This window comes from Etheostoma cragini, chromosome 12 (assembly GCF_013103735.1).
Source record: "Etheostoma cragini isolate CJK2018 chromosome 12, CSU_Ecrag_1.0, whole genome shotgun sequence".
NCBI classification, from domain to species: domain Eukaryota; kingdom Metazoa; phylum Chordata; class Actinopteri; order Perciformes; family Percidae; genus Etheostoma; species Etheostoma cragini.
The window spans coordinates 7,515,481-7,537,841 of NC_048418.1; the positions used below are offsets into that span (position 1 = coordinate 7,515,481).

At 39.7% G+C, this 22,361-nt stretch overlaps 2 protein-coding genes across 4 annotated transcripts in view; one reads left to right on the forward strand and one right to left on the reverse strand.

Moving 5' to 3' along the window:
- The window catches only part of LOC117954042 (MAGUK p55 subfamily member 7-like), a 25,494-nt gene extending 17,077 nt beyond the window's left edge, over positions 1–8,417 (reverse strand). Inside the window, exons 1-6 of one of the 3 annotated variants that reach the window (XM_034887501.1) lie at positions 8,273–8,417; positions 6,609–6,643; positions 5,729–5,847; positions 4,677–4,754; positions 3,138–3,218; positions 444–578 (exon numbers count right to left, since the gene is read on the reverse strand). In XM_034887501.1, the coding sequence (XP_034743392.1) occupies positions 444–578; positions 3,138–3,218; positions 4,677–4,754; positions 5,729–5,847; positions 6,609–6,633 (438 nt within the window). In that variant the 5' untranslated portion in view covers positions 6,634–6,643; positions 8,273–8,417. Of the gene's footprint in view, positions 1–443; positions 579–3,137; positions 3,219–4,676; positions 4,755–5,728; positions 5,848–6,608; positions 6,644–7,460; positions 7,874–8,272 lie in introns of those variants that run through there. The other 2 variants (XM_034887499.1, XM_034887502.1) reach the window with 2 other exon arrangements.
- A 566-nt stretch (positions 8,418–8,983) lies between these two features.
- Positions 8,984–22,168, forward strand: LOC117954043 (WW domain-containing adapter protein with coiled-coil-like). Its single transcript, XM_034887503.1, has 13 exons — positions 8,984–9,231; positions 9,676–9,709; positions 10,804–10,993; positions 11,622–11,713; positions 14,071–14,186; positions 14,384–14,478; positions 14,627–14,896; positions 16,477–16,593; positions 17,133–17,281; positions 17,474–17,565; positions 19,573–19,756; positions 20,669–20,796; positions 20,891–22,168. The coding sequence occupies exons 1-13, from the start codon at positions 9,191–9,193 to the stop codon at positions 20,958–20,960; spliced, it is 1,578 nt and encodes a 525-aa protein (XP_034743394.1). The 5' UTR covers positions 8,984–9,190; the 3' UTR covers positions 20,961–22,168.
- Positions 22,169–22,361: the final 193 nt, after the last annotated feature.

Genomic DNA, 22,361 nt, shown 5'->3' on the forward strand with positions numbered 1-22,361 from the left:
AATTATTATGAAATTTTGAACTGTTAAGCTCAAGAAACTGCAATTGGACAGAAAACGTAGGCGTCACGTCATTGACCCTTATACAGTACCACTGATGGCAACAACATCATAACCGCTTCCAGCATAACAGAACTAAAGCAGAAAATGCAGAAAATACATGTTATGTTCTTCTTTACAAATTAAATAAGAATCGCAATAAATGAAAATCGCAAAAAACATAAAATGGGCACCCATGTATCGCGAAAGAATCATTTTGGGATAAAGCATATCGTCCCAGCCCTACCAAGCTCCAAGTTTACATGTAACATACAGGCACAGTGTTACTGCATCAACCTTCTCATAAACTCTCTATTTGTATATTTCCCCAATTGTCACACTATTCATTTAAGCCAAATGAGATAAATCAGATAATTTAACTCAACCTCTGAAACATGTTTACTGACCAGGGGGTCTTTGGTTTTGACCAGACTGACAAGTTTGACAGAATCCTCGTCCTCCTCCAGTACATCATCAGGTATTGGTGGCAGAGTAGGCTCAAAGTCTCTCTGAGCTACAGCGTCATGGACAGACAGCAGACCCTGTAGGAAACAGAAATACAGCAAAAGTGTTGATCTGCAGTCAGGTTTGTCACTTTGAATTTGAGGTGTTGTGAATTGATGTGGCACTGGGGCTAGTACCCTCTAATGGATCTCACTTGGTATGGAAAAATGCCACTGGATAAAGCCAACAGAACACTCCGAACTAAATGGAAAGCGACACGCTGGCTGGCAAGCTGCTGTCAAAGTCAACATTGTGAACTAATGCCAGTAATCACTGCAAAGCTCTGTTCATTTAATTGTGTTCATTCTAGATGGAAGCGCAATGAAGAAGCACTGTCACCAGTTTAGGGCAACTGGTTAGGCCAGAGATGGTTAAATGTTATTGTGAGGTTAAAAACTGGTAAGCACTCAAACAAAAATGCCAAAAATCCCTGTTGACTAATTAAAGGTGACTGAGACTATGCAAAACTTCCAACAAGTTTGGCTGGCCAGCCTGCACTCACTACTAAAAAAAAACAGCACTTTCCCTCTGGTCACAAACCTTCAGTTCTGCCAGTACCAACATGCTAAGTTTGATTTGGTCTGGAATGTACTGCCAGCCCGTGCGCCACCTGAAAGAACCCCCCTACACACACACACACACACACACACACACACACACACACACACACACACACACACACACACACACACACACACACACACACACACACACACACACACACACACACACACACACACACACACACACACACACACACACACACACACACACACAAGTCTTAGAAACAACTGCCCAGACAGTTCATTTAAGTTCACTCATTGTTACCTTTGGCTGTGCAAAAACCCCAGGTTTGTTTGCAGAAAAACAATATTCTGGATAAACGTTAATATCTATATATATATATATATAATATATAATAAAAAAAGAAGAAAAAAAACTGAGAATAGGAGGAAAACATCTGCTCATCAACTTGATTTTAACAATCAGCCAATCGATCTGTCAGTTAGTCTACTTATCCATGTTGTCCATCAACAGTTGCTCTGCTCATAAGCTGCCAGCGGAGCAATGTGTCTCTGGCCACTTTCAGAGACAGATTTTCAAAAAACAAACATTCATTCACAGAATATTATACCCCAAGTCTCTTATAAGTATGTGTGAGCTCCTGCGTTGGGGCCAAGAACAAACAGGTCATTGTTTAAACAAACCTGTTAGTTCTTGGTTGGCCTCAGCTCCTCATTAAGAAAAGCGACGCCTTCTGCAGCTCACTGGAAAACCGTGTGCTGTGTGAGTATGTGTGTGTGTCTGAAATATGACTGTCATCACATCTGAAAAAAGGAAACATGCATTTGAGTAGTCTGGGCCTCTACATGAGTGAAAACTAATAAACATAACTAGGCAGTAGATTAGCTTCAATTCCAGTGTGGTTAATAGATGTCAGCACCTCTCAGTGGGCAAAATGATTAGGTAAAATACATTTAATAGAATTTACAGTTGGATTAATTTCTCACTTTGTGTGACCTTTTTTAAGCCTTTTGATGTGTTTTTGTGTGTGTGTAAGCTCCAGTGTTCAGTCACTTGAACAGCATCAGAATAGCTCAGATGAAGCATTCCTACATTCTCATTCTCAGATTAGAGTTCTAGTGTCACCTGTATCAAGAAAAAGGACTGAACGTGTACCCACACCATCATGAGTGTGTTACTTGTATTGTTAATGATCCTTTGGCTCACTGAAATAGAAGGAAGCAAAACAACATCCTCTGAGCGGTCTACATTCTTGCTTCATATATGGTCCATGTAAATGGCAATTCTAGGATGTGCTTCAGTGACAGAAAAATTCTGTCTCGCCAAGAGTTAGATGAGAAGAGCGATACCACTAGCAGCCGGTTATCTTAATTACCATAGAATAAAGATTAAAATCAGGGGGAAAAATTAGCCTAGCTTTGTAAAAAGATAACAAAGATTTGCCTACTGGCATCTCTAAAGCTACCTAATTAACACAGTATCTGGATTGTTTAATTCATTCAAAAACCAAATTGTAAAAACGGAGAGATTGTGACTTTACAGGAAGTGAAGCAGTTGTTTTACCTTTAGATAAAGCAAAGCTATCGGTTCCCCCTGCTTCCATTCTTTATGCTAAGCTAAGGTAGGCTAACCTAGCATTCCCTGGCTGTAGTTTCATAATTAATAGGTAGCTATTAGAGCAGTATTGATACTTCTTGTCTAACTCTCAGCTAAATGGTGATTTGAAAATAGACGACAAGTTGCAGATTTACAGGAAGACTCTTGAGAAGCCAGGCTAGTTGCTTTCCTCTAAGTCTAGTCTTTGTGCTAAGCTAATCGGCTGCTGGCTGTAGCTTAATATTTGACATACAGGCAAAAGAGTGGTATCAATCCACCCTAATAACGCCAACTCTTGGCAAAATAAGTAAACAAGATGTTTCTAAAAATGTTGAACTATTTATCTTAAGAATGGTGTATATGGGTAGAAGTGAAACAATTTGACTGGACAAAGGACTTGGCTGGGGGAGTGTTGGGTAGACACACGTGTAAAGCTACAAGACCACATCATCACCATGGAAGGAAATACTCTTCACCTTAAAGTTGGGTTTGGAAAAAAGGTCAACCAGTTCTTCGACTTCATCTCTGCAGGCTTGGTATATTAACTCCTCCGCCAACTGGAAGGAGAGAAAAAGAAGGAGAGGCAGGGTATAGGCATAACTTGTTTATAATTAGAGGTACACATTTATATCATTGCCTGGTTGAGGTTTAGCCAAGAGAGACAGAGAAACAAGCAGAGAGACAAAAAAGGTTAGTGAAATTCAACTTCAGCATCTGATTTAGACTGCAGTGACACATCATTGGTACTGCCATCATTTCTACACTTTCAGATGGCCCTGTTCACCTCACTGGGGCTTTTTCTTCATGATGTTAACTATTTGTTTCTGTTTTTCTTTTTTTTCTTTTAGCCACCGTCGGATAAAAGCTCCAAGTTCAAGGCTACACGACAGCTGCGGCGACAGCTAAAACAGAGCAGCCTTGCCTTCAGCGGCAAGTAGAGAGGCGGAGTGTGACTGTGTGCAGTCGCCCGTCTTGTCGAGCATTTTACTGTAATGACTTCTACTGCTTCAAGATGTCTAGGCACACTCCAGAGACACAATGCATGAAGGTCATTAGTTTCCACTGTGAGCAAACAGAAGCCTCTCTGAGGGGAAACAGACCCATGGTTTGGCCCTTCCAGTAGGTCCTGATGATTTAAGCCAGGCGGAGAGTAGCTGTCTAACAGAATATGAAGCAAGGGGAGTGAAGAGAAGGAGATGGAGAGAAGTTCGAGGGAGAGGATAGGGTTGGATAGACGGTATGGAAACATGGCAGGAATTACAGTGCGCAGAAGGGTATAGAGAGAAGATGAAGAAACACAAATGGAGAGAAAGGGCAAAGGATACAGAGAAAGGGGAAGAGTAGAGATAATGGAAAGGGAAGTATGGTTTGGGGATGGAGAGAAGAAAAGATGGAGTAAGGGAAAAGTGTAAAAAGAACATCCTTGTTTGACACTTTGTCCAGGAACAAGACGGGAAACGTAATGAAATGAAGGTGGAACTTGACTAAAATGGTTCAAGGAAGGTAGTGGGATGAGATAGAAATATAGGAGTGATCGGTTGGTAAGTAACAGGAATGACGAGGACTGGTATATGAAGTAGGATGCACATCTGAAGGGACTGGTCGTGCCATATTGAGTCACAGCTGTAGTTGGATCACTCTCTGTCACTTCATCTTAAATCTGAAATGAATAGTGTTCCCTCCAACTTGAAACATTAGACTACACACAAAATGAGTTCAGCAGCCTTTTGCTCGGAACTGTCCTCATTGACCTAACTCCTGGCATGCAGATACCAAATGATATCTGCTATAAAACAAAGCCTTTCAAGTGATACTATCCGAGGTGACAGAGTTTTGAGCTAACATTTCATAATTCAGTTTGCATAGGAAGGACTGTGCATTACCACTCGGGCTTCTGTGTGATGGGAAAGTCATCTGTATGTGGAGGAAATAACTTGAACACTTCCCTCTGCTGTCAAACTGTCATCCTCTGCAGCGCCTCTATTTGCAAAATATTTTTGGAGACAGTCACTCACATCTGAAGCCAGACTTGCGGCATGCTCTTGGACCGGGATAGGGCTTCGCTTCTCAAACCGCTTCAGCCGCTCGTGGATCTGTCAAGTCAGGAAAGCATCACAATAAAAAGTTTTCTCTGCAGTAAAAAAGTCACTTACTGCAACTTCAAGTACTAATATTACTTCTACCACTAATTAAAATAAGTTATAATAATACAATTTACATTACAATATTTAGGGCTTCTAATACAACATGTTCACATGTTAAGTACACATTATATAATATATAATGCACTTTTCTGTCTGAAAAGCTGTTTTACATCCTGTCTCCCACAAGCCCCCCCTCCCGAAAAAGGTTAGTTGGCTTTGATTGGTCAAGGTTTACAGGTCTTCTGCATCTGTGCTCTTGGAGAATCTTATAAGAGTTTTATCAAATATGATACATTTTTACATTAATCCACCCAACAGTATATACAATACAGTGGTTAAAATTAACTCCATCTAGACCAGCTGCAACACTGAAGTGCCACTTACATAGTACATGCATTATTATTAATAATAATAATAATATAATAACAACAATAATGTAATACTAATGTATAATAGAGTAACACTGACAGGAGCCATTCTTCCTGTATCATCTTTTACTGAAAGGCAGAAGCAGATGAGGCAAATGACCAGGCACCGAGAGCCAAGTTCTGTCTGAGGTTTATCCCTGTTAAAAGGCAGTTTTTACTCACACCCAATGCATGTTCTTGGGGAAATAGTTTGATTTGTGTAAACTGTAGCGTGGTCTAGACCTTCACTATCTGTAAAGTGTCCTGAGACAACGTCTTTTATGATCGGACACTACAAATAAAACAAAACTGAACTGAATTGAGTAAAACTTTGAATGCAGAAGATTTACTCTTAATGGAGTATTTTTACACTGGTGTACTACTAGAAATAAGATCTGGGTATTTAATTCCGCTTTGTATTTTGCAACCTAAAGAAGTTAGAAAAAACTAAATGCTGTGACTAAAATAACTTGAAGTAAACAAGAAAAAATCATTGTAGCATAAATTTGTCTTAACCTTAAAGAGCAGGTGAAGCTTCTTCTCCATCAACATGCTGTGGAGGAACCTGTAGTCCTCCTCCCTGTCTGTGTGGGACTCTGTTCCTGACATCACTGATGATAGCAACCTGCACACACCTGCAGGAGGTGGAGCAGAACACTGCTACACGTAGACACACATACACACCACATCCATAAGCACACCTGCACCTGATATTGAGCTTAATCAGGGTTTCTGGAGGTTTTACCAAGTCACATTTTTGAAGACCATTTAAGACCTTTACGAAGGAAATTTAAGACCTGTATCCCAACATAAACGTACAACGAAATGAAGCGTCAAAAAATTACTTACAAAGTTGCAAAAACATTTATTCAAATTGAATAAAATTGATAATAATAGTCAGTAAATGTACATCCAATTATATTTTGACTAGCAAATTTAAGAGCTACAACTCCACAGAACAAAACAACCCTTTATAAACAAGTGCAGAAGCATTAAAAGTAGGAAAATTAAGAACTGTTTAAAATGATTTAAGACATTTACATATATATGTTTATATATTACTTCAGCAAATTTAAGAATTTCTAAGGCCTAAAATTTTGATTTTGAAATTTTAGACAGGTTAAGACCCTGCAGAAACCCTGTTTATGGTTACGAGATACCGAGGTCAGAACCCAAAGAGAGAGGTCAAAGGTTAAATGTAAGGTGTGATAAAACACCTCTCACAGGGTAGCATATAAAAGAGTCACTGTTATGGGGATCCTTGCTTTATTTTCCAGTTTTGCAGCTATTTTATCTGGCAGGATAAGCAAAGTTAAAAAGAAAGATGAAAAGAATGTGCTCAAATTGCCTATCATGTACATATATAACATCTTAACCTGCTCCACTTTGGACGTACCTCTGTGTTCTGTTCGACTCAGCATCCTCCTCACTCTGAGCACAGGAAAAGAAAGATTCAACAAATATTGAAACCCTTGAGATATATATATATATATATATATATATATATATATATATATATATATATATATATATATATATATATATATATATATATATATATATATATATATATATATATATATATATATATATATAAATATATATATATACATTCATACTCAGTAAATCGCTCCTAATTTCTTTTTAATTTTATTAGTGATGAGGGAGACTAGTGAAAGAAATAGGTTTTTCAAACGGTGTGAGATTTCTTTCTTCTGACATATTACTGCCCCCTAATGCTGGTATGAAATATTGCAACATTCGGGTAACACATTGTTCCACTGCACATATATCAAGAAGTATTACATCAGTAAATGGTTTCTCAATAATAGGCTGAGTTACTTTCCTTTTTCACATTCAACTTATCTAAAAGTACAACAAACAGTAATGCAAACATAACTCATACTACAATATACATAATGCATGTCCTCTGCTCAAAATTAATCAATTTTTATCCTCTCAGTTCATGATTTTGATCAATTTTAGAAAAGGTAACAATGGTTTGCAAAACAAAAAGTGTCCGGTACGTCTTAATTAACATGGCTAGAGAAATAAAACAATCTATATTGACACTTCTATTTCTTTTTTAATGTTTCAATAGCAGAAAAATGAAAATATTGTGAGAAAAACTTTGGTCTTATACACCTAATCTGGGGTATAGATTAGGAGTGTAACGCACACGTTTGTGTCCATTCCAACAAATAATATAATAAGTAGATGAAAACACATACAGTTAAATAGCACTCACCAGAGATTATCCACTCCATCAGGCCCAGTATAGACAGGCCATATATATCACTTAATACCTAAAGAGTATGAGCTACATGTGAACATCCACTTCTAGAGAGAGGTTGCATAGTGTCTGACTGACCAAACTGTAAAAGAGACTGTTCCTTATCCAGTCAATATGTGTCAGTCTGACCTAAATCAAGCTGACAGGCAATCGATACAGCAATCAAAGAGCATGGGGAATAATGTTAGCCTACACCAGTTAGCTTTCCACGTATGACAGATTTAACTGAATCACAGGTCAGCATTTGCATCCTTTCAGTAGGCATACTTTAATTCATTTGTTTTTTCTTTAATTTCACAATTGTATCTGTGGTGATAAAATAAGTTGCATGAGATATCTGTTTTTTAAGTAACTTCAACAACGTGAAGATGTATGTTAAGAGGATTGCATCAAACCTCAACAGTGTGATGAATGTCGCAATATCAACCCCATTACCCTTATTCATTGGGTTCAAGTCTTCTTCATCAGGGTCAAGTCTTCTTCATTAGCGGTTCAGTATCACCCTGACCTCTATGTGGGGATGCTGATAATGTAAGCTCAATTTAAACCAATATAGGCCCATGTATGTGCTGTGGAATAAATGTAGAAATAAAAGTTAATATGTTCCCCATCTGCGATGCATACTGACCAAAAAGTCAGTGTCTGTCGTACTGCCTTATCCACACACCGTAGCTGTACCAAATAAGTCCAAGAAGGAAAATACACTGTTGGCTACATGGATGACAAGCGTTATTGTTCATTGACAACAGATCAGACTATACACCGACCGTAGGTGTGTCCAAGAAATTTCTAACCAACGAGATGTTAACTCAGAGGAGGAGTCCACAGCACCAACTAGCTTCGTTTTCAGCTGCGTCACGTTAGCCAGAGACAGCTAGGCTAATACCGGAAATGTGCCTACTTAATTCAAAATAAGAGCGCAAACTTAAAACCGCTTTAGTGAGAAAATATAAATCTTGTATTTGTAGTTACAAGTTGTAATAAGTTGTTGTAACTTACAACGTGGTCGTAAAGTTTTTCGTTCTGCTTTTCCATGCTAAGAGAATATTGTTTTCGATATATCAACACAAAGGCATGTAAAGTCTGGGAACACAGAAGTTCCCTGCTTGTCAGAAACGTCTTAAAACTAACGTTAGCAGACCCACTCGGTTTGCTAACGTTAGGTAGCTAACGCTAATTATCCAGTAACAACTGCGACAATGTGTCAGCGGTTATTCCTCCCTATTTTTGTTTTTGAGTTAAACATTACTACTGTGCACAGGACTGTCAAAACCGGCATTTGAAAAAGTTTACCTAATGTACTTTTATTCGTTGTGGTACCTCTCTTTACTCAATATGGTTATTATAATTTGAAAATACAACCGGAACTTCTTTTTTTCTAGCTAAACATTACCGAGGAAGTCCGTCTTCACCGTTTCCTCCTGACTCTGCTGCTTTTTGCTGAGCTACATCGGCCGAGCCAAGCGTATACCGTAATTACATGCCAGACGATGCACTGAGGGTGGTTTGCAATAAAGACCACCCGCTATGCAGTGCTGGTGCTCGGTGCACTGCTTGTAGGTTTTTGTGTGGTAGGACAGACTGAGTGCAGATATCAGGAAGCTGAAGAAAAGAGAGCTGTGAAAGCAGACAGACAGGAGGCCACGGTTCCCCCTCACACACACACACACACCACCACGGCCTTGATGGTGATGTATGCAAGGAAACCAACAAGAGTCAGCGATGGGTAAATCGAACACAAACCATTACATGTTTAATGTTATTCGTAGGGTTTACTTTTTTTTTTTCTCCATATGTAGCTAGGTTGATTATTCTTGTTGCCTGTAACCGTTAGCTAGCTTAGCTAGCTATCAGTGCTACGAGCTAACAGTTTGCAATTAGCTCTGGGTTCCGGATATTTTCTGTAGCTTATCATTTAACGTATTGTAAGCTAACTAACGTGTTAATGGTAAACCGTGGGTGTATAGGTCAGAATATGTAACGCTAGTTACGATACGTTTTAAATGTGATCGGTATTTACTACAAACGTTAGAGCAAGCAGCTGTTGCTAAGGTGGCAAATCACGCTTAGCTAACAGTAGCTAAATAAGCTCCAAAAAGCATGTTTCTAAGGTAAAAAAGCCTGACAAAAACTGTCTGACAATACTGCTTTTTTCTGTTTATATCCACAGGTGCAACGACAGAAGGGATTCGCAATCCTATCAGGTATGACATATAACAATTTAGGTCACCTGTCATTACTTTCTACTAACGTAACGTTAGCTAATCATGGTGCAATAGTTTACATTCAAATTAAGTCGCACTTTCAGTTAAATTCCCAATTATATTGGCACTTAATAATACTGTTGAACAAATTAAACCACAACAACTTTATTTACATTCAATCTACATGACTATCACAAAACTGCTGTGGCATTTTGTGTAATGTAGGCCTGCAACTAACGATTGCTTCAATAATCGATTAATCTGTTGATTATTTTTTCGCTGAATCTGATTTAAAAAAAGCATTATTTTGCAACTCTTTATTTAAAAACAGAACTAACAAAAAAATCGGAAGAGTGCAGAAACAGGTTGCTCCTTGAGCATCCCTGACCTGTTGAAGTCATATATAAAAAAAAACTGTCATCTTCAATCAGTTAGAGGCCTCATGTCAATGACGAGGATACTATCCGTCAAGACAGGGCTTACTGTGGTGTACATGATGCACTTCCCATCAAGAAGCCTCTCATGGTTTTCTGTGTTTTTTTGTTTTTTTTCTAGTTGTATAATTGGTAAGTAACCCAAAGAGCATATACAGACAAGACACACAATGACACCAAAGTTCACCAGAAGCTTATTTTTGCATATCTTGCAATTAACACACTTTTTATTTATTTATTTAGTGTGAAATGCTGTCACACTTTGGATGACGTAGGTCGTGCTGATTTCTCTGCCTCTGCCATGTGTTTCAGAACAACATTACGGGTCTCTTTGATGGTCTTTCCTTTACTTCCATTCTGTATTCCCATGTGTAATGTTCTTGTAAAACCTGGCAAAGTTTTCTCCAAAATTCATGTTGTGTTGATACAGGCACAAATTTTTACATTGCCACAAAATGATGTTACCAACGTTTAAAGGACTTCCTGTAGAATACATTCAAGAAATGCTGAAAAGCAGAGAACCTTGGCCGTACACTTATATTTATATATATGTTACAGACACACACATTTCCCATGTATATTTACTTAAACAAAACAAGGAAAAGATTACAAAACCTACCCATCAAAACAACTCTTTCTGCCATGCTTTATTCAATCTAGACCCATAAATCTCAGCCAAAGAGCCAGTCCGGCAGCCTTCACTGCTACGACAAAGTGCGCGATGGCTCATCAGACCCCACACCCCCTTACAAGATGCTCCGACGCTCCGACGAAAGTCCTGGCAGCAGACAGGGAGACGGCACAGGACATGGCAAGGCAAAAACCTCTCACGCCATTAGAGGAAAAAATGGTAAGCCTGAATCAATTCACTTCAACAACTTTTATTCAACCCACAAGGAGCAATTATTAGGATCTGGTGGTCCTACAAATGCATGCACGTTTTATCTTAAAGGGTTGCTATAAGGAAAAGGCAGCACCTTGGTCCTGCACCTCAGAAAAATAGAAAACATCAGATGCTTGTGGCTGCAAGCAAACTATCAGCTCTCAGCCTCCGCTAAATGTAATCACTTGTGTGTACGTGAATCAACAAATACGTTTTCCTGTATCAGTATCGTCAATGTTAATTATTAATTATAATTATGGCATCGTTTCTGTGTTGATCTCTAACATACTGTGGTGACTTGTTTTGTCATATATGCACTCTTAACCCTTATCACTTTTGAGGAGACGTGGGTGCGGAGTTTGATGAAAAGCATAACATTAACCTGGAAACTGTCATGGGGAACAAAGTGGAGCTTCACACTATTTTGTCCTCTCACTGCCATCAGATCACAACATAGCTATTTGCTGTTCCAATGTGGATAATGCAAACAAAGTGTTTCCAATTTGGCAGTTGCAGCTGTCACTAATATCCAATACATATGCCTAACATTTTTTTCTTTTCTTCAACTCTTAATTGATATATGGCTTTGTTACAGGGACCAGCGCCTCTCCTCAGGAGAACTCTCACAACAACAGCTCCCACCATGGCTCTGACTCGCATGCGACTCAGAGCAAGCCTGCGGACAGGGTAAGACCTGGTTCAGTGTAATCTAATGATATACTCTGAGTGTTTTGTGTAGAAATTGCTGTCACCCTACTTGGAACATAGTAGGCCAGACATTATGTAGAAATATCTCTCTTTCCCTCTGTGCAGACATTGTTTGTCATAACACCCATGGATCTTATGTAACAGGCTCCTTCTAGAGAGTAGATGGTCTGATGAGATGTAAGACTTCCATGTTAAAATATTTAATTTTTATTATATCTCACTCAGTATCTGGTTGTACTGAGCAATAAGGCCTGATACTCAATATTTAGTGTTGTTTTGGAACCCGGTTTTCATGTATACTGTGATTAGTAGTGTTGTCAAGCGATTACAATATTTAATCACAATAATCCATCCATCCATCCATCCGTTTATCCAGTATTGGGTCGCGGGGGCAGCAGCTCCAGCAGGGAACCCCAAACTGCTTGTACCCTGGATCTTGTTCTTTCGGTCATGACGGTAGATCGAGAGCTTTGCTTTCCGGCTCAGCTTTCTTTTCATCACAACGGTGCAACAAAATGAATGTAATGCCCCACCTAATGGTGCGAGGACTCCTTCCCTACCCGAAGAAGGCACTCCATCGATTTCCGGCTGAGAACCATGGCCTCAGATTTAGAGGTGCTGATCCTCATACCAGCCGCTTAACACTTGGCTGCAAACAAATCCAGTGAGTGCTGAAGAACCCGGGCTGATGATTTCATCAGGACCACATCATCTGCAAAAAGCAGATATGAGATCCTGAGCCCACCAAACTGTAAATCCTCCCCACCCCGACTACGCCTCAATATCCTGTCCATAAATATTGGCGACAAAGCGCAGCCCTGGCGGAGGCCACGACCAGGACGGAATCTGCATTGTTCCTCTTCAATCCGAGGTTCGAATATCAGCCGAACCCTCCTTTCCAGCACTTTGGAGTAGACTTTACCAGGGAGGCTGAGAAGTGTGATACCCCTGTAATTGGCACACACCCTCTGGTCCCCTTTTTTGAAGAGGGGAACCACCACCCCGGTTTAATCACATTAATGTCATAGTTAACTTGCAATTAATTGCACATTTTAATCTTTTATACCGTCAAAACGTAACGTTACAACTCTTTGGCCAGCTCGCCAGCCCAAGTAAATGTGTGTAGTGTGCCTGTTTTGTTTCCGGTCTAACTAGATCCGGTGTGGTGTTGTAGTTTTTCTAACGTTACTAGTTGTTGCAAAACAATGTGTAAAAAAACTACAAAGCTTGCTAGGCCAAAAGAACGTTAATCTCGCAATAAAACAATTGACACCGTTAAAATGGGTTTGCGTTAACGCGTTTAACGGACAGCACTAGTTATTAGTTATCATATTGAAGTGAGTAGAGGGTGGAAAGCGGTGCAAATTTTAAATGCAACATCATGACAAGACAACAAAGATAAAATTATTACAAATCTAAACTTAAATGTGCATACACGGTATGGGTTCTACATGCAGGTGATAAAGATGTATTGGAAAAGGTAGTTGAGGGATGCTTAACTACTAAAGGAACATGGATGCTTACTTATCAAAGGATCATAGACTTAGAGAAGCATAGCTCATTTACCTGCAAGTCATCAGTTAACATAGCTGCTGACTATTTTTCATACATACTGTGGCTAATGTCCATTCTCTTCTATGTAGCCTGAACATTTAGGACTTAAGAAAATTGTTATTTTCAATTGTTTTTTAAAAGCATTGTATATCTGACAATTACATTCCAGGATCTAGTGTCCTTCTCTTATAGAAAGTCTTTGGATTAGAATAAAATGTAAAAGTTTTACTATTTGGTTTTACTAACATTAGTTTCTTGTTTCATCTGGAGTCTGATAAACAGTAAATTCATAAAATTCAGTGCCCATAACGCTATTTTCCAAGTGACAGCAGGTGTCATATTTCACGCGGTTTCCATGGTAAATCAGCTGCAGAAGCTTTCGTTGCCGTTTGTTACTCCGCCTGAGGAGGAACTGCTGTACTCATGCTTTTGTTTATCTGGTGTGACTTCACATGTGATGACGTCCTGTCACTGTTTCAGTTGCTCGCCCTAAAAGGGGACAGCGAGCCGATGACTGTTCTTGAGTTCAGTGCAGCAGACAGCTCTGCAGAGATGTGTAATTACAACTTTGGGACATAAAAAAAAGAAAGAAAAAGAAATACTAACGGAGCAGCGGCAATAGCTCCGTCAACGGCGGATCAAATGTTTCTTTTTTGTGATTGTTACAAGCCAAAATTGATTTTACGGGAGAAAAAAAAGATGAATTGCATAGCCCTAGGTTCTCCTTAACTCGTCATAATATCCGTAAAGCTTTCTAAGGTGTCATGTCTTGTCTCTCTCAGCACCAGGACCCAGCAGATGACTGGACAGAACACATCAGCTCCTCTGGGAAGAAGTACTACTACAACTGTAGAACTGAGGTCTCCCAATGGGAGAAGCCCAAGGACCTGTTGGAGAGGCAAGCCCTCTTAAAATAAAATAACGAAATACGTACACTGAAAGCCAATTCAATTTTCAACCTGAAAGAGTAATCGAGGTTCTCGTGCAGTCGTACATTACAAAATCAAGCCGTGAACCGGAATATTGTTAGCTTACTATACAGAGTCTAACCTCATCCTGCATGTGTTCACTGTTGTTCTGCTTATTCTGTTTCAGGGAACAACGACCGAAAGACCCAGTCAAGATGGCGAATAGTTTCCCGAGGGACATGGACTATAGACAAGAGGCCTTGCAGGACAAAGCCTCAACAAGTAAGTCTAACAGAATTATAAAACCTGACCAACGTGGTTCAGGTTTTTACAGTGTCATCCTCTCCAAGTCACCTTGATTATGTCTTGTGCACAAATTTCCCTGACAAATAACGTAATGCTTTGTCTCACGCTCTGCTCGTCTCCACAGAGACAACATCCGGGGACCAGTCCACAGCATCCAACTCCGGCCATTCCTCCTCTTCCTCTTCTTCTCAGAGCCTGAACTCTGCTCCTGGTGCTTTGGGTTCCACCCCCTCCGCCATGTCCTCCTCCTCTTCGGGGCAGGTGCCACAGTCTGTCCAGTCCCCGTCACCAGCGCTGCTGCAGGACCCAGCCCTCCTGCATCAGCTGCTCCCAGCGCTGCAGGCCACTCTGCAGATGAACAACGGCAGCATGGACATGGCCAAACTCAATGAAGGTGAGGGCACAACTGATTTAAAGAAACACCAGATGACTTCCATAGTGTCTTTCTCTGTAGTTTCACCCAGATCTTGACGTAACATTTCCATTAGGGATCGACCCATATTGTTTTTTTTTAAGGCTGTTTTTTAGAACTTTTGCATTTACAGTAAAAACAAAAAGCTTTAGGTCAAAATTAAGATTTTGGAATGTTACACACAACTCCAACAAAAAACCTTGTTTAAATGCTTTAAGCAATTTTTTACTACTTTCAACATAATACACAGTAAAAGTTAGTCACATAGTGTTGTGGTCGGGACGTTAAATCAGACTCAGGGGTGAGGGAAACCAAAGCAGAGGGACATACACAGAGCTGTAGTGGAGCCAAAGTAGCGCAATTGTTAATTGATTAACTTTATAGGTTATTGGGCAAATGAAAATGGAAATGCAGATAATCAACAAAATGACAATAAACTGGTGATTGGCCAGGGGCGATAATTGGTCTATCTCTATTTCACACTGGAGCCACCGAGTGTTCTCGACGTTATGAAATTACATTTAAAAAAAGTGTGGATAGTATTATATGCAACAACCAGAATGTGATCTTCTTTTGAGTGGAGGGTGTAGCATTGTAACACCGGCTCCTACAGAAAGGGTTGTGTTACGTGTTGTTTGTAGCCTTTTTTTGATAAGCTAACAAGGGTTTGCAAGTCAGTTTTTCAAGAGTTAGTGTTTCATTAGCCGGCAGAACCTACAGGAGTTTAATATGGTCTGCTGCCAAGGTATAAATACATTCATGATGAGTGAAATCTGAGTGACACATCTCCTGATGTCTTTAGTGCAAAAACAGATGGAGTGTGGTCTAGACCTACTCTATCTGTAAAGTGTCTTGAGATAACGCTTGTTATGAATTGATACTATAAATAAAATTGAATTGAATTGACCCATGGATTGAACCATCTGTCAAGCAGCCATGAATTAACGCACAAAATAGATAAATGCTAAGATAAACTTATTTTTGACTGTTTTTTTTTTTTAGAGTCTGATAGGAGAGCTATAGAATTGTGTAACAGATTTTCGAAGAGAAAATGTTTCAAGGATGACAACTCCGTTCTCCTTGGATTAACAGTATCCCAGGGAAACTTTCCAAACAGGACAAGCGTGAAAATGCGTTTATTTTTTCTTCCAAAAACAATGTTTTTTTTTGTCTTGTATTCCGGCTAATAAGGTAGTCTGTGTGAAGAGCTGCATGTACGGTAAAAAACATGTCAATATCTTTCCGTTACCTATATGTGTGCGTGTGTGTTTTGACCCTGTTAGCAAAGGCAGACGGTGTTCTGCTGTTAGTAACCTGGCAGTTATGATTACTTTTTTCATATTCTGTGTGAACCTGACATACAGGTGCGATTGTTGTTTAATAGTAGTAAAATGACTCCAGTGGCTGTTAAAAAAAGACAAATCTTTCCTCTGATTATAATAAAAATAAAAAATCTTAACTTTGTTTTCTGACATAACAATACGTGTTTGTGCACTCACCTCTTTGTCTGTGTGTGTGTGTGTGTGTGTGTTTGTGTGTGTGTCTCTGTCTCCTCCCTCCAGTCTTGGCAGCTGCTGTCACCCAAGCTTCCTTGCGGTCTGTGCTTCATAAGCTCCTCAGTGCTGGACCTGCTTTCAACATCACTGCTCTGCTCTCAGCTGCTCAGCACTCCAACCAAGGTACGGCCTCCTCGCTGTTTCTTACCATCTGCTTCACTGACTTTTTAAATTTTTTTTATTAAAGGATCCTTCTCTCCCTGCCAGTTTTTTTTAAATGCAGTGTAATACACAATTTGTTCTTGACCTTCAGTCAGTAAAATTCTGCATTTTAGGCAAGTTAACTGCATTTATCGCTTTTTTTTCAGATTGACTATAGCTATGTGGAAAAACAACACATGTCCTCCCATGTATTCCAATAAGCCTTCTCTGCTGGAACAGAGGATGTGTTGCATAGAAATCGCAACAAGTGTGCCCGAAAAAGATGACACAAGTCGTCTTGTGTCCAACCTGAAAGCCCCTTATTCCATGACTAGCCTTTTAATGTGCTTGTGTTGTCAGACTGTTTGCTGCCTTGTTGCTAAACTGATTATTCACATTTGAAAGCAAGCAAGGGAATTGGGCAAAGGGTTTTCATGAGGACCAGTACTGCCACTGGGAAGGGAAAGCATCGTAATGAACCTTCTTCTCCTCCGTACTGATTCTACTTCCTCCTGTTGCAGCCCAGCACTCCAGTCAGTCCCCCGTCTCCCTGACGTCGGACGCATCATCGCCGCGGCCGTACGTCTCACCACGCAACGGCACGCCACAGAGCAACCAGAAATCCCTTCTTGGCGTGCACCCTGGCAGCATCGCATCCTCACAAACAAGGGTGAGTCGCAGGAGCAAAAGTAACAGAACAGTCCAGTTTGAAGAATGTCGGAGTACTTCGCGTTGCTCGTGACACACCCCCACCTTCTCTCTTTTCTCCACATTGTTATGACTGCCGTTGTCTGTTAAGTTTTCTTTTGCTGGTTTTTATTCATATTTCTTTCTCTCCTGCCGTCGGTCTTTCCCTCTTCAGGGCAGCATGTCTTCAGGTAAACAAGGATCAGTCCCCCTGTCTCAGACCGCGGAGAAGCGTCCAGAGGACCCCAGAACTCTCCAGCAGAGAAGGTATGGTTATTGATAGAAATACAATTGTATTACGATTGTGTGAGATCGCTTCCGCTAAAGAAAATAGTCAATTCTGTCTCTATGGTTGGAATCCTGCATCCATAGCAACGTAAACTCGTTAGCTGTTTAATGCAACCCTTTGTCTATTACTCAACACCACCTTAAGGGCTGTGGCAGTATCCGTATATTTTATTGGGTGCTGCCCTGGTGGACAAATTACCCAGCTGCTGTTTTAATCACTGCAGGAATTGACACAACAGTAGCTGAAGAGTTGTAGTGAGCTAGCGGGTTATCAGCTTCTCTAATTCATATTAAACTGAACATTTCCATTGACAGTGAAGTGAGACACAGTGAATGGCTTCTTTGGGAATGTTTAAGTCAACATTCATGTCCTCATTCATCTTGTTTCCTTTTTGTCCCTACGGCTGTTACTGCGCAGCGATCATAGACGGTATATAAAGATGTAGACAAATTATTTGGGCTTCTTTCAACGGATTGATTGATAGCGGTCCTCCAGCGTGAACAGAACTGTGCCGATGACGACGGTCTGTTATCAAGAAAATAACAGACCGCTTTCTACATTCAACCAAGCCATGTAATAAATGTGGATATTTTCTAGTTTCTTCACTCCTCTGACAGTAAACTGAATCTTTGAGAAAGTCATCTTGGGCTTTTGGGAAACACGGATCCACATTTTTCACCATTTTGTGAAATTTTATTGACCAATCTACTAATCGATTGAGAAAATATTCAACAGATTAATCAACTTTGAAAATGATCATTAGTTGCAGCCCTATTTGTTTGTGATGATGGATTGATTCGAGGGAAAAGCAAACAATTAAAAACCCAAAAGGCAGTTTTACAAGTAAAAGGACACCTGAATTACAAAAATACATTTTACAAACTTCTATAGCAACATGTCCCAAAGTTTTCATGGTTTCCTTCAGTTATGTAGAAATGAGTTCCATAGAGGGATGTGCATTATTTAGAGTAATGTTTTCTGGGAAGATATGTAAACAATAGGGAAAGTAATTTATTGTTGCACAAATCCATTATGGAGACATACCATTACATAAATGCATATGCAGCATTTATGATGTAATATTATAGGGCCACACTTAGAGGTTTCATGGCTGTTAAGTGCTGAACACATTGTTGAGGTTGGTTATTCACCCAAATTTAATCAAAAATATGATGGTCAGTGTTAGATATGCAAATACAGCATACAATCTTTAATGATCATAAATACAACAATAGCGTGAAATTACAATTCGGTTCCTGTGTTTAGATCTATTTGCTGTATTGGTCAAGTAATGATTTCTTTTAAATCTATTTTTGAATTAAATGATATTAAGGCTCAGTTTGATGTCATTGTTCGGTCCATTCCGTAAGGTCACCCCACAAACTGAAACACACATGCTTTTAACTGTAGTTTGCACAAGAGGTTGCTTAAACATACAATGTCCTGTTAAATGATAACAGGATTTTGTGATCTACAGTAGCAAAAGCTTTTTTCTGATCAATGAAAATCCCCACTGCATAGTTTTATTTTTCAATACAATTTGTTAATCTTTCAACTAAATCAATAAGTGCCATAGGCATTGAACTACCTCATCAGAATCCATTCTGACTGTCCATTAGTAAATTGTGTCTGTCAAGGAAATTATCTAGCCTTTTGACAAATTGAGAAAGCAGAGATAGATCTATAGTTATTTAAAATATGTGTATCACCAGATTCATACAATGGGATGACTTGAACTACTTTCATCTTGTCAGATAATACTCCTGTTTAAATGATAGTTAAATGAAGTGTGTTTTTTATGAGATACTGGCTCAAATATCCTGTCTATTTCTTTTTTTTTTTACCAGAGACATGTCAATCCTAGATATCCTGGACTATTGTTAATATGCCTAAACATTGGTATTTCAACATTAAGGGAACCGCAGCTGGATGTAATTGTATTTACAGCCTCTTCACCCCGGTAATTATGTGTCTTGCTCTACCAGCCAGGAGATGCTGTGCACGGGATCAAACATAGCTGGTGCTGCGTTGCCCCATGTCCCCTCAGGCAGCACCAGCCAATCCCAGGGCGACAACCCCGGCTCATTCACCCCCACCCTTGCAACTCATTTTGATGAGAGCCTCATCAGACATATCCAAGGATGGCCTTCAGAGAACACTGAGAAACAGGTACAATCTACCACAGAGGTTTCTATGTTACAGGGCAAGGGAGTGTTACCAGTTACCAGTGTTTGTTAGAGTTGTGGCTCCGTGGAGCTGCTGGCACAAATACAGCCTTTTAGTCTTTGACAAAAAAGAAAAGTCCTCACAAGGTCTTCCTACTTTGGTGTTTCCAAAGCTTTCAGGCTCATCTTGTGCCCGTTCTTAGCTGTTAGCTACGATAAACCATAATAGCTAAATCATCTCCATGACAACTAAGCAGTAGGAGTTGGAATCACCAGATGCTTCACGGTACGACATCATGATGCTTATGGCACCGTACGATATTATTGAGATTTTAAACATATTCCGATATTCTGCAATATATCGCAGTGGATTGCATTTTTCCAACTTCATATTTTTCCTAATTTCAAATTGTTCCCAAAGGAAAACTTTGTCAACATCTTTTTCATCTATAAAGTTAAATTTGTCTTTATTAATCTCACTTCTCGCTTATTACTCACAAACTGACCAATACATACATACATACATACATACATACATACATACATACATACATTGTAGATCAATACGTGGACTCTGTGTTTTGATAAAGTATTGCTACAGAAAATTTTGCAATACTATGCTACACTTAGTATGAATTATCCCCCCGCCCCCACTTAGCAACTCCATCTGAAGAGAGAGGCCCTTAGTTGTGGTTGAAAGCTTTGTAAACACAAAGTTAGTGGTCCTTGTTATAGTTGTTCATTTTCATCTGTGAAACTTGTGTTCAAGGTCAATAAACCCTCAGCTTAGCTTTTGAGTTTTGATTCATCCAGAGTCAGTAAGCTAATGTTGATCCCTGTATTGATTAATGTTGAATGATTGTTGTGTAAATCTAAAGTTGTGACTTGACATTAAGCACTCGTCCCTCTCCGCCAGGCGGCTCGGTTGCACGAGGACCTCCACAACATGGGCAGCTTGTACATGTCTGAGATCTGCACAGAGATGAAAAACCTGCGCTCCCTGGTCCGAGTGTGTGAAATCCAGGCCACACTGAGGGAACAGAGGTGAGGCAAATGTTCCACATTTGCGTTCACATTTTAGCTGATGTGGCCATTTACAGCACACGTTCACATGCACTTGTTTCCTCCTCAACTACAGAATCTTGTTTCTGAGGCAGCAGAGCAAAGAGCTGGACAAGCTGAAGAACCAAAACTCCTACATGGTGTGAGGACCTGACCAGAGAAGAAAGGACCGGGATAGATGGATTGAAATAATGATTGAAAAAGAGAGGAATAGACTTAGACAGCAAGCTGCTACAGCCTGTTTACTCTCCCCACCAGAGTAACTGAGAAAAGCTGTTAGACAAATAAGGTGGCGGCTGGCAAGGTGAAGCACGATAATCCCGAACATGTCCTTTTTTCTTTTCTTTTCTTTTTAAAAATAAAAAAAATCTTTTTTCCAATGTCCAGCACATTAATTGCTTTCACTGAAAGGTGAAACTGCCGCTTCACAAAGTCGGACCTTTTAACCAGTGGACATAGAGGACCTGAGGCTCTTTCCGTACAGCACCTTTTCGGACTGTGAATCTTGGATTGTGTGTATTGTATTGGGTTAACTTGTTTTCTGGTGTGTTTGATGTGTAGTGGTCAGGAAAAGATTACAATTCATTTTGGGATAATGAATTCAAACCATCTCATAATTGGTGTGACACCGTTTTGGGGTTGCTCCCCATTCTTCTCAAATGGACTTAGTCATGCATTGAAATGTATGGATTCAATGGCAGTGATGTTACTAATGTTATTTTTAATTCACTATACTTGTCTGTGGTTTTGCCATCTCAGTGTGTCTTCAAGCTGGTTGGTTTTACATGAGATTAGCAAAGATTTTTGGCCAGACCTTTCTGAAAATACTTAAATGTGCTTCAGCTATTTCGTCCCAATTGATGGGAACTGATCAGTGTCATGGTTCCAGTGGTACAGATTCACTGGGATGTAATGGCTAGTTATGTCAAACACACTCCGATGTTTCAAAGCCATTTTGGGGTAAAACGGCCTACATTTTGGACCTAGGTTGGCTGCTAGTACATTTAATGGTTGCATTCATTTTCTTATCCCTTCTATTTGTCTTTCTTTTGTATAATTGTTATCTTTTTGTTTCTCTCCCAAGTCCACTTGGGGGAAAAATTCCATTCCTTTTGTGCGGTTTAGCAAGAGATTATGTAAACAAATAGAAAAGCGACTTAATCGACAGCCATGTAAAGCTAAATTATTGGTGCACATGATTGATTACGTCCTTGTAAGCAAAATGGAAAAGATCAATGAAAAGAAGTTTCTTTTTTCCAAATGGAAACTCGTGCTTCGTTTAATCCGTTTTTGTTCAGCTGTCACAGCTGCAGCCCTTTTTATCAACTGACTGGAGCCAGATTTTGCTACTTTTTTTTTTTTTTAAAGGGTTATTCACGATGAGTGGGTATACTTTTAATATCAACATCACATTAAATTTCAGTCGGACAATTCCACACCCATAAAGCAACTTCCATTTTTTTGTCGCCTATTCTTTCCCTTGTCCTTGAATAGTTACCACCAGATCTGATGTGCACACTTTTTTTGGGGCGGTGGGGTCGGGGGCT